Source organism: Tachysurus fulvidraco, chromosome 16, assembly GCF_022655615.1.
Source record: "Tachysurus fulvidraco isolate hzauxx_2018 chromosome 16, HZAU_PFXX_2.0, whole genome shotgun sequence".
In the NCBI taxonomy this organism is placed as follows: Eukaryota; Metazoa; Chordata; class Actinopteri; order Siluriformes; family Bagridae; genus Tachysurus; species Tachysurus fulvidraco.
In genome coordinates, this window is record NC_062533.1 from 18,790,820 (window position 1) to 18,810,020 (window position 19,201).

At 41.0% G+C, this 19,201-nt stretch overlaps 1 protein-coding gene across 1 annotated transcript in view; it reads left to right on the forward strand.

Annotated features, from left to right (window-relative positions):
* Positions 1-16,603, forward strand: part of LOC125138987 (NACHT, LRR and PYD domains-containing protein 4E-like) — a 30,780-nt gene extending 14,177 nt beyond the window's left edge. The window contains exons 7-10 of the mRNA XM_047801542.1: positions 2,016-2,068; positions 3,176-3,180; positions 15,043-15,566; positions 16,351-16,603. Coding sequence (XP_047657498.1) covers positions 2,016-2,068; positions 3,176-3,180; positions 15,043-15,566; positions 16,351-16,603 — 835 coding nt within the window. The remainder of the gene's footprint in view (positions 1-2,015; positions 2,069-3,175; positions 3,181-15,042; positions 15,567-16,350) is intronic.
* The last annotated feature ends 2,598 nt before the right edge of the window (positions 16,604-19,201 follow it).

Consider the following 19,201-nt stretch of genomic DNA (forward strand, 5'->3'; position numbering starts at 1 on the left):
TTGGCCTCATGTTCTCATCCACATCACATCTGATATCTTCTCTGGCAAGGCATCGTGGGAAGAATATTTTGGCATGCCTTATCTACTCCTGGCAGTGTTCAGCTGTGATGTCTTGGCATGCAGCATCCATTGCATCCAGGAGGGACATTTGGTCATGTGGACGATGGTCAAAAACCTTCCATCTCCAGTCTGAGAGAAACTCCTCAATGGGGTTGAGGAAAGGGGAGTAAGGGGCAAGGAGATGGGACATCATCCTTGGATGGGCATCAAACCAGGCTGTGAAGTGAATGGTGGAATTGCATAACCTTACCTGGACATATTGGTGACTGTTCCGTTCAAAAGGAACTTTGTATAGTTGTTTCATTCGGACTCTGTGTTTAGCTAGAGTCTGAGAAATGGATGTTATGCTGATTTCTGCAATGTTCCAAAAGACAAGGTTGTCCTCTACAACTCTGGACTGAATGTCATTCAGTTTTATTTCATTGTCAGCAATCACCATGTTGCCAATAGCAAGTCCCTGTTCTTCATACATGAGCTTTCCTCTGCCCCCTGAGGGAGGTAGATGTTGAATCCTTAGAGGGACAAAATACAGTTACATATTAGGGACTGTAAAATTATTTACACTCTGCTGTAGGAGAAGCAATATCATATCTGTTGGTTTCTCTGAAAATACGGATAATGGATGCCACCTTGTCCCGGCTGAGATTTGGCTGTACTCGTTCACCAGCCTCTCTGTATGATAGCCCGTGGTTTATGACATGGTCTCTTATTTGATCAGTTACCCTAGCTCTGGTCCTCCTTTGAGCGCCACCATGCATTCTAACTCCTCTCTTGTCCTTGTCCTTGCCCCACTCCACTCCCTTGTCCTGGTACTCGTCTTCCTCTCCCTCGTGCAGGCATTTTTCTTTCTTTCTTTCTTTCTTTCTTTCTTTCTTTCTCTCTTTCTCTCTTTCTCTCTTAATTTCTTTCTTTGTGTTGTTCTATATTGTTGTTGTTATATATTGATTTATATATTTGCATAACTGCAATAAGCTGTTTTTCTCATTAGCGATGGAATAAAATACAGGGAATATATTTGTATTTCAAGTCCCAATCTGAACAGCTGTTCATTTTGACTTTAGCCTATATAAGTTATGTTTAGAGCATGATGTTATCTGTTCTCACATACAGTGTGAAAGCATTTGTAAATGTGACTGTAAAATTACATTGTTTTGGTCTTGGTTGAGCTTGTGTGTAAAAGAGGTTCAAGCATTTTAAATTTGCGTTAACTGTGTGCATTTTGTATCAAAGCAACAAGACGTGTTAATTGTATAGCCTACAAAGACGGATGTTGTGCTAACCGTGTTAAGAGTTTCGGAAACTTGTTAAATGTATTGAAAAAACTGTCATAGCGATTGTAAAAAACTGTATAAGACTTTATAATGTAACAATCTTTACACTCTATCATTACATAATGTTTAATGCACAACAATACTGAGTTGCAAATCGTATCTGCCACTATTTATAAGTACCAATATCGTATAACTACTATTTACACTTAATATTACCAATAAATGCTATAAATCATTTTTAAAATCAATAAAATCATAAATCAAACTTTAATAAATATAAGGAATAATAAAGTTAACAAATGTTAAACCTATACCTGTAAACAGGGCTTGATACTGTGGCTAGTGGTTTTCAAAGGGACTAATCCTACTTGTCCAGCTCAGAGCCTCGAACCAACACAGGTTCAGTATGGGAGACGGTGACTTAATGATGACGCTAAGCGTCTGTCGATAAAAAACACCTTAATGTCAGCTTTACATACTCTCTTGTGATGTGGCGAGAAACTGCAGGATCCTTTTCTCTGTGATGCGCATTCTTACTTGCCATCTATACACCGATGTTCATCTTATATTTTTATCCTGATATTAGAACTTTGTGTTCAGGTGGACACTTTATTTCTCACTGATAGAAACACCTCAATTCACTATCAGAGAAATAAATCAAACACTTCATCATTTCTCTTTCAGTCTGTGTCGGTGTAATCTGACAGAGGAAAGCTGTAGAGTTCTGTCCTCAGTTCTCAGCTCAAACTCCTCCAGTCTGAGAGAACTGGACATAAGTGACAATAAACTGCAGGATTCAGGAGTGAAGCTGCTCTCTGATGGACTGAAGGTTCCACACTGTACACTGGAGATACTGAGGTACACACACACACACACACACACACACGCATATTTTAGCTGCTTTGTAAATGTATTTAGTGAAGGTGACTGATGGATAAACACTGAGAGTGAGATCCACATCCTGGGAGCAGCGACACTAAAAGCAGTTTGAATGAAGCTTCTTCTTATTAAAATTCACCTTAAGGAAGTCAGCATTTGTTGATGATAAACAAATATTTGAGATTATATCAAAATGATTGTGAATGTCACAGGTAACCAGTACAGTTCCTGTACAATAGGAGTGATTTGGTTACTAACTGTAATGGATAAAGATTTTTTTTTTGTGAAATACATAAAAGAGAGCGTTACATTAATCTAATCTACTTGGAATTAATGTATGTAGAAAAAGTTTTTCTGTCTTTTTGACATTAAAATGGACAAAATTTTTCAGTGTTCCTCAAATGATAAAATGTGACTTTAGACATATTATTGACGTGAGGAACAAAGCTGAGGTCAGAGTCGACTATTACACCCAGATTTCTAACCTATAGCTGAGATCATTGTGTTAAGGTAGACACTTTATTTCTCACTGATGGAAACACCTCATTTCACTATAAATCAAACACTTCATCATTTCTCTTCCAGTCTGTGTCGGTGTAATCTGACAGAGGAAAGCTGTAGAGTTCTGTCCTCAGTTCTCAGCTCAAACTCCTCCAGTCTGAGAGAACTGAACCTGAGTGGCAATAAACTGCAGGATTCAGGAGTGAAGCTGCTCTCTGATGGACTGAAGAATCAACACTGTACACTGGAGATACTGAGGTACACACACACACACACACACTTGTGGTATAAACACAACAAAACATCCAGTTCTCCTCTGTGGTAACTGTAATTGTAGTGATCTGATATATTGTCGTTGTTGTGTGTCTGAGATTGATAGCAAATATAGTGAAGATTTTGTGTAGTTCATGTTTTCAATACTAAAACTGAGTGTGCTAAGTGTGAGAAGGTTTTCTTTCTTGCAGGATGTGTAAATGCAGTATTAGAGATGAAGGTTGTGCTGCTCTGGCTTCAGCTCTGAGGTCAAACTCCTCATCACACCTGAGAGAACTGGATCTAAACAATAATAATCCAGGAGAATCAGGAGTGAAGCTGCTCTCTGATCTACTGAAGGATCCACACTGTAAACTGGAGACACTACAGTGAGTTACTGACTTACTGTCTCTTTACTGTATGATATTGAGTGATATTCACTGTGTGCTGTAAAATGTCACATCTAATGTGTGTATTTATGCTTCTGTTGTTCATAAACAATGTGTTTAAATTTGTCTGTAATTCTGTCCTGTTGTGTTTTTCAGCATTAAGAATAAGACACTCACCAAGTCTGGTGTATGACAGGAGTCTCTCCTCAGACCTTTTTTCCAGGATAAATCAGTTATGGTGGTGAAGCGTTAGAACACGTCCCACATTTCCAGCAGTTTGGGAGCTGAATCATTCATATTCAGATGTAGAAGATTCATAACAATAACTGTGACTGATCACATCCTTTTATCCTCTCAGCTACTTCACACTTTAACATATTTTACCATAAAAAATATTTACTATTCTTCTGCCTGAAGTGTTTTCTGTAGTGTGGGTTGTATCATTTTTGCAATAAAGAAATCGTTATACACTGATGACGCTATTCTGTATTCCTGATAACCAGTACAATAAAGATTAAAGGCTCGGCGCAGTGTTTAACAATATACCAACACTCTTTTGTTGGAACCTTTCTGTGTGTCTATCATTCCTGGTCCTATTAAATATAGCAAGTCCTTGAATCCTGAACTTATTACTCTGTGAAATCTAACCCTAGACTGGCTCTTAACTCTGTACATCTGTGTACCTCATTTCATGTTCAACCACAGGGTTGCTGTTGATCTGGAGTCTATCCCAGTAATACTGGACATGTGACAAGAATCCACCATAGATGAGAATATCAATCACAATGAAGTTTATTATAGTAGATATATAAACCTTGCTTTGTCTGTCTGGCTGCTAGGGATGTAACTGAACATTAATAAATAATTTGGTTTAAACAGACACAGTAACCAAGAGTATCACTACCAGAGATATTATGTGATGATGGCTGAAGGAGTTTATGCTCTGTGGTAAAAAATGTTTAGGCTTCACAGTAGAGGTCTTCTCGGGTCTAAAAAAATGTACCCGACCCAAAGCAATTTTTACCCAAACCCAACGTGCATAATTTTTTTTTTTTTAATAAAGACCCGACCCGAGACAAACCCGGAAAAATTAGACCCGAGTCCGACCCGACGGCAATTTTTTTTTTAACCCGACTGGACCCGAATGTTGCATAACTCTGCACTAAAGTAACCTCTACAGAGTGGATTCAAAATTGATTGACAGGTCTGTTCCAACAAAAATTAGCTTACCGCTAGCCAGACAATGTCACAAGCGGTCTTGGCAAACAGAGGAGCGGTTGGAAATGGAGTTGAGTCAATGCACACACACGAGATACAGTAGTTCAGGTCTTCTCAGGTCCGTTCGGTAAAAACACATTTATTTTAAATTACCCGAGACCCGATGCCGCTATTATTAGACCCGATCCATGTCCGAGGCACACATGAAACTTTTAGACCCGAACCCGCTCGGGTTCTAAGTGGACCTGTGAACACCTCTACTTCACAGCTGACATTAGTGATGATAGTGGAGAAAATAGCTGACCAGTAGGGCGACCAGTAAGCTGACCAGTTGGACGATAGCGATTAATTCCAGCAAAGGGCGCAATGTATTTGTTGTTCCCTTTCGAGGGAACTCGATGCTGTGTCAGTGCTGACGCTATGGGAAAGCTTCTGTGAGGAAGTTGTGTCTGAAGTTCTGTGTGCACACACGCCAATTTAATGGCTCGGGAAGGACACGTGACAAAGTGATTATGCGCCAGTAAGTCCATATAAGGGCATCTACGTCACATTACTCCAGCTTCTTTGTCTTCAGGAAGCGCTCTGTGTATGTGTGTCAAATGTTTGCCATGTCTGTCTAGTGCAGAGAGACAAAATATGTTAAAGCATGTTAAGAGTTGCATCCATCCATGCCCCCGCTTTATCACGGGGGATGACATGCACTTTCTTTGCGTTGTTTGTTTGGGAGAGGAGCATGGGGTTTGTAGGTTGTTGATTCGATCATGGGGTTTGTAGGTTGAGTTAGCGGAAGCGGAGCAAGAGACGGGTATTCCCATTCTCTTGCCCTCTCCCCTGACTCCGTTCGCTCGGTTTCGGTTTCGGGAGCTCGCACTGTGATTTCTAACAACCCAGAAGAGAGTGGGGTGGGGAGGGGCTTTCGATGCGGGTGGGGAGGGGCTTTTCCCCACTAAACAGCTGACACAATCGGTGGTGTTTGAAGAGCTCCTCGAGGTGGTAACACATGCCGTGTCACCTCAGGGCTTGTTCGGCGACGCAGTGACTTATTGTGCCTCAAATTTGAGAGATTTCTCATTTTATATCCACATTTTATGTCCACATGGACATAAAAGATTCTATAACAACAAAAGACTTTTCATCTCTATTTGAGAGTTTCGATTTGAACCAGCTAGTGGACTGTCCTACTCATAATAAAGGCCACACTTTTGATTTAGTGATCCTAAATGGTTCATTTGTGTCCCAGTTGTCCACCTCTGACCTAGGACTATCTGATCATCTTGCTGTCTATTTTAATATAGAATTGCTTGACATGAGCAATACCTCATCACACATAATAAAGTATCACAAATGGAGATCTACTGACCCCTCTGATTTTGCTGAATACATTGACTCGTCTTTAAGTTGTTTTTCTCCATCTGCTGCATTGAAAGACAAAGTCTTTATGGTGAACTCTGTTCTCTCATCTGGCCTGGATTTATTTGCCCCTTTGAAATCACGATCCGTTTCCTTTGGACGATCCTCTCCCTGGTTTAATGATGATCTGCATGCAATGAAGACATCATGTCGTACAATGGAGCGTAGGTGGCGTGTGTCTGGCCTGACTGTCTATCAGCTGGCATGGAAAGACCGCTTACTTGAATATAATACTAAAATTGCAGCAGCAAGATCTGCCTATTTTGCACAGATTGTTGATAACAATAAGAATAATGTCGTAACTCAGAGCCCGTCTCCAAGTAGACACATTGCAGGGTGTCCTCCTCTCAAACTTTTTGGTTACTAAAGACTGTTTTAGTTAATAATTACTACAAAAAACACTGAGAAAACTCCTCAGACCTGGATGAGAATGAGCAAACTTCTTTATTGTGGTCAATCAGCCAACAATTCTCTAAGAGAAATTGCCAAGTTGAAAGTAACAAATGAAAACCCCAAAAAGAGCATGTCATGCAAAAATCAATCAAAAACAAAAACTCTCGCGACGTTCTTGCAAAAGTAAAAAACACACACCTCCACACACACACACACACACCACACATGTACACACACCTCACACACATGCACACGCACACACACCACACATGCACACACCACACACGCACACACACATGCACGTGGGGCTGCCTCCTTCATCTGGCCAGAAGAATTTGACACACACACCTTCACCCCGTGCCCCAGATATCTTCTCAATATATACCCTGGTGCTCCTAGCCTCCTCTTTGGTTCCCAGTATATCTTGGAGTCCCACGGTGCCATATCACCTTATTTAGCAGCATCACCTCCTATGTTTTCTAAATACACTGACCTAATTTCCCCTTATTTCCCATCACATTTTTCCCATATGCCCATTTATGGATTTTCCTCCACTTAGTTCTCAGGGCCTAGGTCTGTGAACCAATGCCTTTTTCATTCTGCATAACAAGTTATCGCTATGAGCTAAGGTCTGGGAACCAAGGTCTTCTCCATTCTACATAACAATTTATGAGCTAAGGTCTGGGAACCATGGTTTTCTCCATTCTACATAACAATTTTGTATTTGTTATTACAAATGTGCTCAAAAGAGCCTTACTTCCTGGTCAAAGTGGAGGATTAATCCTTTTTTTACAGCTACAATGAGCAAGTTTCCTCATTTCATTTCTTGCTATTATATATGATTTCTACTGATTATATAACTGATTGATTATATGTTAGTTTTATGAGTTTGACTTATGATGAAAGTTCGTGATTATATTGGTTATGTTGTATTACTGTTTTTTGCTAAGCCCTTGCTGTTATAATGTTGCTTTGCATTTTGATTTTCACTTCCTCACACATTGTTGAACAGAGAGCTCAGACTGACTAGGCCTGACAGCCCCGAATCTGGTTACTTTTACTAAGTTTATGATTACAATAAACATCTTTGGCCTACAACATCGCCTACATATGTCTTATGACAGCAATTGTAATATTTTGCAAGGACTAATACTTTACTTTGGTTATAGTATTGTAAGGAATAATACTTTAATTATTTCTACTAAGATTTTTCACAACAATAACCTGAGACAATAGTTTCATTCCATCAACAAACTACTTAAATGTAATAACTCTTTGACTGGTTCTGCCTCAACTCACCTTTGTAATAAGTTTCTTGAATTCTTTAGCTCCAAGATTGATCCAAGATTTGACACTGTTGATCACTCAATTTTACTTACTCGGTTAGAGTCTGTGTTTGGTGTCTCTGGGACTGCACTGAGCTGGTTTGAGTCACATCTTTCAGATCAAAAGCAGTTCATTACTATGTGTGGTTACAGGTCTGATATTGATGTTGTGGAATCTGGTGTTCCTCAAGGATCAATCTTGGGACCCTTACTTTTTAGCATTTACATTTATCCATTTGGTGAACTTTTAAGATCACTTGGTCTCAACTTTCACTTTTATGCAGATGACACACAGGTTTATGTACATTCAAAACCCGATGTTAAGGTGGCTGTGTCTTTTCTCTCACAATGTATCTCTGAGATAAAAAAAATGGATGTCTGGAAATTTCTTGTGTCAACAGTGACAGAGGTAATACTCATTGGTTCACACTACCAATTACATAATGCTGGGTCTTTATCTCTAATTGTGGATGGCTCTACACTAGAATTCCAAACAAACTAAATAATTTAGGGGTAATATTTAATGCACAATTAACATTTGTTCCCCATGTTCAGAACACTCTAAAGAGATCATTCTTTCATTTGAAAAACATTGCCAAATTGCGTCCTATGCTGTCACTCCCGGTGACTGAAAAGCTGATCAATATCTTTGTGTTTTCCAGCATTGATTATTGTAATGCTTTGATGGTTGGGGTTTCAAACGCTACCCTAAATTAATTACAGCTGGTCCAAAATCCCCCTCCTTGAACTGCCACCTTACTGTGGTGGAGGGGTTTGTCCAGACTGGTTTTTACTGGTTCATGCTGGTATAGTGCTGGTATAATGCTGGTCAGTGCTGGTATAGTGCTGGTATAGATGGGTGGCCAGCATAGTCATGGTGTTATCAAGCAAAACGGGGCTGGTGTAGCCGGTTAACCAGTATGATCTTTCTTGAATGAGCTTTATGGGAACAACCTATATTTTTGCTTGTGTATGTTTCTATGTAACACATTAATATAAGATTAAAACACAATATATTGGAATATATTTAATTAGAAATGTGTTATTTCTTTTGCTCCCTCTTTTGAATAAAGAACTGAAATAACAAAGCTCAAAAAGCTTTGAATAACAAAGAATAAAAACATTTAAAAATCATTCATTAGGGATTAAAGTGTCTCCACAAATTAAATATAGTAATACCAACAAATGTTTACTTTCCGGGCTCCATGAGGGAAGCAGCATATAAAGCATACAGAATGATGGTATATATATATAATCCATTTGTCTCAATTAAGAAGTTTTTTTAGTAAAGCGATAATGTGAAGAGATATTACCCAGCATCAGCATTGCTATGCAACTTTTAAAGCAACTATGTTCACGAAGGTAAATGTAGTTCCTGCACTTTCCAAAAATAAATCTCACAATGTTTTCGACTACATTATATACCTTACAGTGTTTATCGAAATTAGTGTAAGTGCACGTGTTCCAGATCATCATGTTTTTGCCACCATAATTAGGATTTTGTTTTTGGGTAAATAAAAAGCTTCTGCTTCTACACGACGAATCTGCTGATCACTGGGAATCAGAATGTTTGCATATGTGAGGTACCTGGATGACGGCTGCACGGCAGTTGTTTCAACTAGCGAAATTAAGGACTTTAACTATGACATGTTTGACCAAACTCAGGTTTATTGGGTAGCTACGATGGAAACAAGACATCTTCAGGGCACAAATACTGATGCTTAAAGGTATTTAACGTAAGCAGTAGCTGTTTTATCGTAACTCGTTCACTGCACAATATAAACAAATGAGTGATATATAGTTTTGTTTCTATAATTTTTCAAAGAATAAAGAAGACATAGAGCAGGAGTTGTCTAAAGTAAATGACTCCGGGTAGCACCTCTGAAAAAAACATGGTCATCGCCACCACATACAACTTGTTACTCGCTAAAAGAGAGAGCGGAAGCTAAGATCAAAAATGTGTGTTGTGAAGGTTAAATTATGTAACGTTATTTGTGCACGTGTGTAATATTACAGTGTGATGGCAAATGTCTTTGTCCAGTAAATATTTTAAACAAACACAGCATCACAGGCTGGTCAGCCAGCACACCAGCAACCAGCACCTAATGCTGGACCAGCATTCCACAATTCCAAGCTGGTTGGCCAGCACACCAGCATCCCAGGCTAGTCGGCCAGCAGACCAGCAACCAGCAGCTAATGCTGGACCAGCATGCCACCATCCCAAGCTTGTCCCAGCATGCAAAACATACCTTATGCTGGACCAGCAATGCTATTTTTTTAGCAGGGAAGGCAAGCATAACGTAACATAACATAGCCTAAGGAGGCATAGCATAACGTAACCGAACGTAGCTTAGCAGGGCATAGCATAATATAACCTATCGTAGCTTAGCAAGGCATAGCATAACGTAACCTAACATAGCTTAGCAGGGCATAGCATAACGTAACCTAACATAGCTTAGCAGGGCATTGCATAATGTAACCTAACATAGCTTAGCAAGGCATAGCATAATGTAACCTAACATTGCCTGGTGAGGCATAGCATAACGCAACATAGCCTAGCAGGGCAAAGCATAAAGTAACCTAACATAGCCTAGCGAGGCATAGCATAACATAACATAACATAGCCTAGCAGTGCATGGCATAACGTAACCTAACTTATCCTAGCAAGGCATAGCATATCGTAAAATAACATAACCCAGTGAAGCATAGCATAACGTATCATAACAGCCTAGCAAGGCATAACATAGCGCAACCTAACCTAACCTGACCTAGCAGGGCATAGTATAACGTAACCCAACATAGCCTAGCGAGGCATAGCATAACGTATCATAACAGCCTAGCGAGTTATAATAAACGCAATGTAACCTAACCTGGCCTAGCTAGGCATAGCATAATGTAACATAGCCTAGCAAGGCTTAGCCTACCTAGCATAACATAGGCTAGCATACAATAATGAGCTGGCATAGCAAGGCATATCGAGGCATAGCATTACCTAGCATAAAGTAATCTAGCCTAGTATAGCAAGCTTGGCATGACCCATCATGACGAGCAATGCAAAAGCATAGCATAACCTTATCTTATAACATAGCGTAACATACAATCTAACATAGCATAACATACATAGCATAGTGAAACATAGCCTAACGTAGCGTAGCACAACAGACTGTACAACACGCCAGCCCTAAGGTCGCTTCCGGCTCAACAAACGCACCATTATACACGAACATGCACGCCGTATCGATTTACTGTAAGTTCAAAGCGTCATCAAAACATCCCCTTCGGCTCGAGTATACTAATAGTAATCACAACCTCTTATAGTTCACAAAAGGAGATAGCTTGTGGTTTAAACTCGTATTAGCCACCGAGTTTAAATCGTAGCAGCAGCAAAGCAGAGGAAGCAGCCCCCACAAAAGAAGATAGTTTAAACTCCAAATAGCTGCCAAGTTTAAATCGCAGTTGCAGCAATGCAGAGGAAACAGCCAAGCAGACAGACTGAAAAAAGCATTTAAATAGGGCGCCCTGTTTGAAATGGACCAAAAGCATGCTTAGGAATCAGATCAGCTCAAGTCAAGAGTCAAGAAGCTTTTTATTGTCATTTCAACCATATATAGCTGTTGCAGTACACAGTGAAATGAGACAACGTTTCTCCAGGATCAAGGTGCTACATAAAACAAAGACAGGGCTAAGGACATGTAAGTAGTCTTAGCCACATAAAGTGCAACTGTGCAACCTGGTGCAAACAGTGCAGGACAAGACAAGCAAGACAGTGCAGGACAAAAGACAGTGCAGGACAAAAAACAGTGCAGACATTAAGTTACAAGACAATACAAAAAGTACAAAAAATGCAATACACAAAAGACAATACACAGTAACAGAAACAGCGCCGACCGACCAGTGTAAATGCTGATGGGCAGGGTTAGAAAATTGACATCAGCTGATAGCCGAACTTGACTGTGTGGCCTGCCTTAACTGATGCTGAACGCTACATTATTATTATTATTATTATTATTATTATTATTATTATTATTATTATTATTATTGTCATTGACAGACACCAGGAGGTAAAATGCCAGTAAGAGGCGTTCAGGGAGTTTCAGGTGCGCAGCCTGGGTCATCTTCCAGCCCCACCCAACCAACTCCTAGCTCACTCAGGGCAGTAAGGCAGGTTAGTGTGGCTGGCCGTGCCCCCGTCTAAGACTAGGGAGGCAGGTCAGCATACCCTGGCCCAGACCCGATGCCTGAGCGCTGGGGTTCCGAGGAGCTTCTCAATCAGGAAGGCTCCCTTACTGCCTGCCCAGCCGCCTCCGGTGTTTCGGGGAGCAGTAGGGTCTGTGCCTGTTCCTCTTCCTTGCACGGATCTCCCTGGGTTAGCACCTGCCAGTGCGGTGTTTCAGGGCACCCGGGAGGTGATTTCATGACCCAGGCACCCTAAATTTCAACATCTACTCCTCAATAAATTGATGACCACTCAGTTTTACGATTTTATCGAGGGCTACACTCCACAGCGTCACACACACACAACTGGCTCCAGAATGACTGGAGCCTACACAATGACCAGATGACCCCATGTGGCTTCTCTGATTGAACTCATAGGGGCCCTCAACCAGAACACACACACACACCAGTGTTGTAATGTAACGAAGTAAAAACACTTCGTTACAGTACTTAAGTAGAAATGTCACGTATCTGTACTTTACTTCGCTATTTAAATTTATGACAACTTTCACTTTTACTCCACTACATTTCCGAGATAAAATGTACACTTTTACTCCGTTATATTTCCACTAAGTATCTTCGTTACTTGTTACTACAAAATAAACGCAACAGAAATGTGTGTGACTGTAATAAGGGAGGTTTGGTGTATCACTGCTCCTAGATTGTATTATGCTCCGCACGCTCTACGGAGAAGCACAGGTACGCGCAGCGTGCACGCGCAGTCAGAGCTGGGGGCGTTTATCTATAACTTTAATCTGCGGAAAGCCGCAAATACGGCAACCAAAAGCAGTGAAATGTCACTATTCTTATTACCAGAGTTGTAGCACAAACTAAATATTAATGCAATATCAATACTGAACAAAAATAACATTTATTATAATAATAATAATAATAATAATAATAATAATAATAATAATAATAATAATAATAACCATATATAATATTTGGTCTTTGTCTTGTGAATATTAGTTTATTAAAGACTGCATTCATCGGACACACTGTTTGTAGAGAATGCACATACACATGAACTGATCTGATTCAAGACTGACATCATTACATCATGCATAAAATTTTGGTGCCCACTTTTGCCATTTAATAACACCATAACTTTTGGCTTACTATGTAGTCATATAATATATAATATAAAACTCTTCTTGTTTTAAATTCTCACTGAGGGATAAAACCCCTAAAGATGAAACCCCAGAACTGCCCCTGATCTTATACCTACTGAAAATCACTGAAATTTTACTTTTTACTTTTACTTCAAATACTTAAGTACATTAAATATCAGAAAATGACTTTTGATACTTAAGTACAGTAAATATCAGATACTTTAAGACTTTTACTTCAGTAATATTCTAAAAGGTGACTTTCACTTCTACTGAAGTCTTTTTCTAGTACAATACTTGTACTTTTACTCAAGTATTGCTTTCTAGTACTTTATACAACACTGACACACACACACACACAATACAATGAGACATTCCTTTTACTAATAAAACCCAAAGATAAGGTACTCTAAGGTTCTCATTCTTATAATCCTTTTTGTAATGTGTTCTTCTGTTAAGGCTTGCCTGACTTAAAATTATTTGCTCCTTAATTTCCTGACAAGGGGGTATTTTATTCATGTGTCAGAAAACAACATTGTATTTAACATCAGTTATACTCTAATTACTGATCATGGCATCTTAATGTATACCTGTTCTTATGCTGTATGCCCCTTTAAGGTCTGATGTCAGAATGTATACGAAGCTATTGTTTTCTTTTTACTTCTCTAATGAAAGTACATCTTGTTTTATGTTTAATTTTTGTTTCTTTGCCTTTATAAGAACACAATATTGTATTAACATCAGTTACCCTTCGATTACTGATCTGTGTATGTAATGTATACCGTCATTACCCTTTATACCGTCATTACCCTTCATGTTTAGTATCCAAATGACCACAAAATTATCGGTTACTCATTTTTCAAACAATGGTGTATTTTATTTGAGCACAAAAGGCGCCATACCGTCTTAATAAACCCTGGATAAAACTTTAAAGTCATCTAAAAGTTTGATAGCTAAACCACGCCCACAGACACCTGAAACAAAGGGAGTTTTTCCCTCCAAAATCTTGACCGAAGTATTGGTCATCTCCCCAAAGATGGGTGGCGTTCGCGACCTTTAAAGTGTCACAAACAACACTAATCCGTGGTCAGACTTTGGAACAGCTTGGAGACGACTCCATCTTCCTTCAAAAGTTCCAGCAAGCTTCACTTCCAAGAACGACAAGTTCTCTTATCTTCAGGAGAACTTGTAAGAACGTCTGACCCCACCCTAACTGACTTTTCAGAGATTTCTCTGTTGCATCCGGACTCTTGTGCAGTAAGCCAATGCAAGTAACCGGTTCCTCTACCAATCAATTTAGATGCGTAATTTTAAGTAGGAATCTTTCATTGAATCATAAGGTGAATTTAAGTTTCTGTGACGATTTCCCAGTTAGGGTGTGATTAATTTTGAAGTTTAAGCTTGCCGTTCCTTTCCTTCCTTTCTCTAATTTCTTCTTTCCAGTCTCTTCCTCCCTTTCCCCAATTTTAATTTCTTTTGTTTTATTTTATTTTCATCTTCGTTTTCCCTATTTCTTTTGTTTGTTTGTGTAGTTAGTTTATGTTGTGTTTGTCTCATTCATTAAATGCCATAATTTTGTGCCAAATAAGTGATTGTCTCTGAGTATCGCTCACAAATTAAGGTACCTGCAACATCTGGTCTGAACTACATGCTCTATTAAGTTAATTTAATTTAAATTACGGTATAAAGTAAAAGGGAAGCGAATCTTTCTTGGCCGGGAAGATACCGCCTTCATAGAATTAATAAAGGTTACACGGCCTGTTCGCCGGACGAACAGACCAAATAAGCGTAACGTTAATTCCATTACCATTAATTTCAACTTAGGTTAAAATATTTAGAAGTCACTATAACACGTTGTAGTTACTTATAAATATTTACCTTGCTTCGCGAGCCAAAATCGCTACACGTTGTTCCCAAGAAGGACGGGGGGCTGTGTCAGATTTTGGACCTGCAGGCTTTAAACTGTACTCTGAAGACTTAACGGTTCAAGATGCTCACGCTCAAGGTTATCGTGTCCCAGATCAGGTCCAAAGACTGGTTTGTGACGATTGACCTCGAGGACGCTTATTTTCACATGAGCATAGGAGGCCTCTATGTTGCCGAGGCACGGAGGGTGCTTGGCCTCATGTCAGAAGCAGCCAACATTATCCCTTTGGGTCTGCTTCACATGAGGCCATTCCAGCTCTGCCTCAGGGGTGCGGGATTCCATCCTCGCAGACATCCCCTCAGGGTTATAAAGGGGTACGTGCTGTGGGCGTCGTACCCTTCTTATGTGGAAAAGAACCCGGTTCCTGGCCATCGCAGGACTCTTTCGAAGGATGCCTCACTTTCGGGCTGGGGAGCGGCCTTGGACGGCCATCCTGCCCAGGGTCTATGGGTGGGCCCCTATGTCTCATGGCACATAAACCTCCTGGAGATGAGGGCTGTGTTTCTAACACTTTCTTCCACACCTCAGGGGCTGACATGTCTTAGTATGGACAGCCAGCGCTGTGGTGGTTCCCTGTATCAGTCATCAGGTCGGTCTGCATTTGCGCCCCGTTTCAGGTTGGCACAGCAAATTCTCCAGATTCCTTTGAAAATAATTAAAATTATGAAAATTGTGAGGCAGACTTCCTGTCGAGGGAGGTGCTGAGGCCCGGGGAGTAACGTCTCCACCCCATGTGGTGGAGCAATTTTCGGCCGGGCAGAAGTGGATCTCTTCACCTCCAAGGCGTCGACCCACTTTCTGCTGTCCTTTTCCCTTTCTCATGGTATGGACGTGACCGAGGCTCCGTCCTTGCGCCTCCCCCCGGTAGCTCTGCTCCCGCATGTCCTAGCTAGAGTGCGCCATAACCGCGTCAATCTTCTCCTAGTTGCCCCTCGTTGGCCCTTTTGAGTTGATTTATGGTCCTAGCCTCCTTCTTGAATGGCACTCCATGGGAGGTTCCCGTCAGGGAGTATCTCCTCTCTCAAGTGCAGGGGGCAATCCTACACCCCTGCCCTGAGATGTGGAAGCTTCTGGTCTGGCCCCTGAGGGGGACCAGTTCCTAGAGGCAGGCCTCTAATCTGAGTTGACCAATACTCTACTGAATGCTAGGGCTTCCTACACTAGGAAGCTATATGATCTGAAGTGGAGGCTTTTTCGCCTCTGGTGCAATGAATATTGTCAGGATCCAGTTCACTGCCTGGTCAGTACAGTGCTATAATTCATGCAGTCTTGCTTTTCTTGGGTCCTGTCCCCATCTACTTTATAGGTGTACATGGCCACCATCGCTGCGAACCATGAACCTGTCTTTGAGGTCTCCTTGGGTAGGCACCCTCTGGTCTCTCTCTTTCTGCGTGGTGTCAGGTGGCTAAGGACTTCTTGCAGAATGCACCTTCCTTCCTGGGACTTCTTTGTGGTCATGGAGGGGCTGCTGGAGTTTCTGACCCTGAAGGTGGCTCTGCTGCTAGCCTTGGCCTCTCTCAAAAGAATGAAGGATTTGCAGGCCTTGTCAATAGCCCACTGCCTGCCTAGAAGTATTCCCCTGGCATTTCCAAGACTGTTCTGCACCCCAGGGCAGGAGATGTCGCTAAGGTGCCCAAGACAGCTGGCTGTTTAGTCATACTGCAGGCCTACTCTCCCCCGCCCCATGAGTCAGCGGAACAGGAGAGGCTGCATTTGCTTTGCCCAGTGAGGGCCTTGAGGATTTATGTCCACCGCTCTTGCTCGTGGAGTAACTCCTCCACATTTTTTGTCTTTTTTCGGGGCCGGAATAAGGGTAATCCGGTTTCCAAGCAGCGCATGGCGCACTGGGTAGTGGAGGCCATTAGCTCAGGCCTATGAGGTGCGTGGTCTTTCCTCTTCTCTTGGCATCAGGGCTCACTCGGGGTATTACCTCGTCCAGTGCCTTGGCCAGGGGTGTCCCCCTTGAAAACATTTGTGCTGTGGCAGGTTGGTCCTCCTCACACACTTTTATCAGGTTTTATAAAACATCAGTTTTGGTGATGTACAGTTACAGGTACAGATGTTTCTGTGAATATTTTGGTAGAAAAGAGGTTCCTCAAGAGTTCTCCTTTATTAGGTGGTTCTAGCTCTGTAAAGGAGATAAAGCTTCTACGTGTCCTCCAGGATCATCTCCAGATTGATCCCAGTTACATATTTGAGTTAACTCCAGCACAGTGGCATCAGCCCCATGCATCTCTCAACCCAGAGCAGCCAGGACGAAGACCTTGAGCTCCTCATCCACACTCGCTTTGATGTCAACTTCTGCTGGCTCCAGAACGTTCCTGCATGCATGAAGATCGTCGTCTGTCACCTCTGTACGTTGCTGTAGACAACAGTAACCGTTAATGCCTCTGTTCCCACACACCCTAGTACGTTCCACACCTGCATAATGTTCAGCGTCACTATGATAAAATGACTGTTGGACCACGGCTGTAATGTAGAAGCATGTTTTCAGTGTGAACATGGATCTGAAGAGCATCCAGCATACAGCTGGAGTGAGGCAGAGACACGTCCAAGACTGCAGGTGTTATTTACTTTCAAAACCTTCTCGCAAATGTAATGATTTTTTTCTGCTTCATCATCTTTATCTTCGGTATCTCCACAAACAGTTCTGTGAGATGATCTCGACTCGGTCGGTGTGTCACTGCACTGGACCCCCATTAACCTGCTCTTGGATTATGTCTCTCGAGTCAAACTCTGCTCCAGACTCCAAAAACGGGAAACTGATGATTCCTGGACACACATCAGAGACAAATCAGGTACATTCTGTACATCCAAATGAACCAGCAGCTCGGTGTGGAGAAACATGGAAAAAAACAAATATTACTGTGTTCAAAAGTTTGGACCCCCTTTAGGTGCAGGCCTTATTAAAGTGTTTACTCATTTAACACATTCAGCTCCTTCATGTCCAGTCAGAATTGTTGTGTTGTTTTGTGTTTTTTGCTGGTGATCTGTAGTATTGTGTTGTGTTTTGTTGTGTTGTTTTGTGTAGTGTAGCATTGTGTTGTTTTGTGTTGTGTTGTGTAGTTTTGTAGTGTTGTGTATCTGCTGTTTTCTCCTCTCTGATAGATTCTTGGTTTGTTCCCATTCATGTTTTTCTTCTTTTCTGATCCTGAACCAATAAATTATTTTAAATAAATTATTAATAATTTGTAATATTTTAGTTATTTATTAAAGCTGTAGGATTTAATCCTGACTTTTACACTGAAAAAAAGACATTAGGACCAAGACTTTAGGACCAAGGAACAGTAACATGTACAGGTACAATACAGGTACAGGTACAGGTACTGTACAGGAACAGGTACAGGAACAGTACAGGTACAGTACAGATACAGGTACAGTACAGATACAGGTACAGGTATAGTTACAGGTACAGTATAGGTACAGGAACAGATACAGGTACAGGAACAGGTACAGTACAGATACAGGTACAGTACATGTATAGGAACAGGTACAGTACAGGTACTTATTTAACACACACTTGTACAGTTTTGTCTTTTCTACACTAAGCAGCGAATTTGACTCAGATACGTACAGTGTAGGTAATAAACGTTGAGAGCTTTGCAGGTGTCGGAAATTTTTGGAGAGCCCCCCTCCAAGTGGACATATGCCAGGGGTGAATTACAGCCAAATAATAGTCAATAATAGTCTTTCACACTTAATGCTAAAATAATTAAACTTAATGCTAATTAATTAATACAATAAATACTTAATTACTAATACTTAATAATACTTATTCATATTTTAATACCAATTAATTAATCACACTTTAAACTTTGTACTTAATACTATTTGAATTTGAATAATAAGAAAACTTTCCAGACCTGGATGAGAATGTGCAAAACTCTTTATTGGTGCTGATCAGCCACTGCTTCCATTGAGCTCAAGGAGGAAAAAACTTCTAAGTTGAAAGTATCAAAGAAAAACCCAAACCGCGCATCCCCATGCCACCCAAAAAAGTCCCCCACAAAAAAGCAAGCAAGTAGGAGCAAGAGCGCCCCCTCCAAAGGAATCTCCTGAATATATACCCTGGCACCTCTAGATGCGTCTATACCTTCTTACGTCAATCCACCTGACCTGTCTGACTTTTCTCCTGACACTACAGAATTGCCCGTGGCACCCCTGCCTCGTCTGCCTTTTACCGAAAATTAAGTCAGGCCTGGTGTTGCTGTTCCCGCCGACTTTCCGAACTTTTGCATTACTAAAAATATGC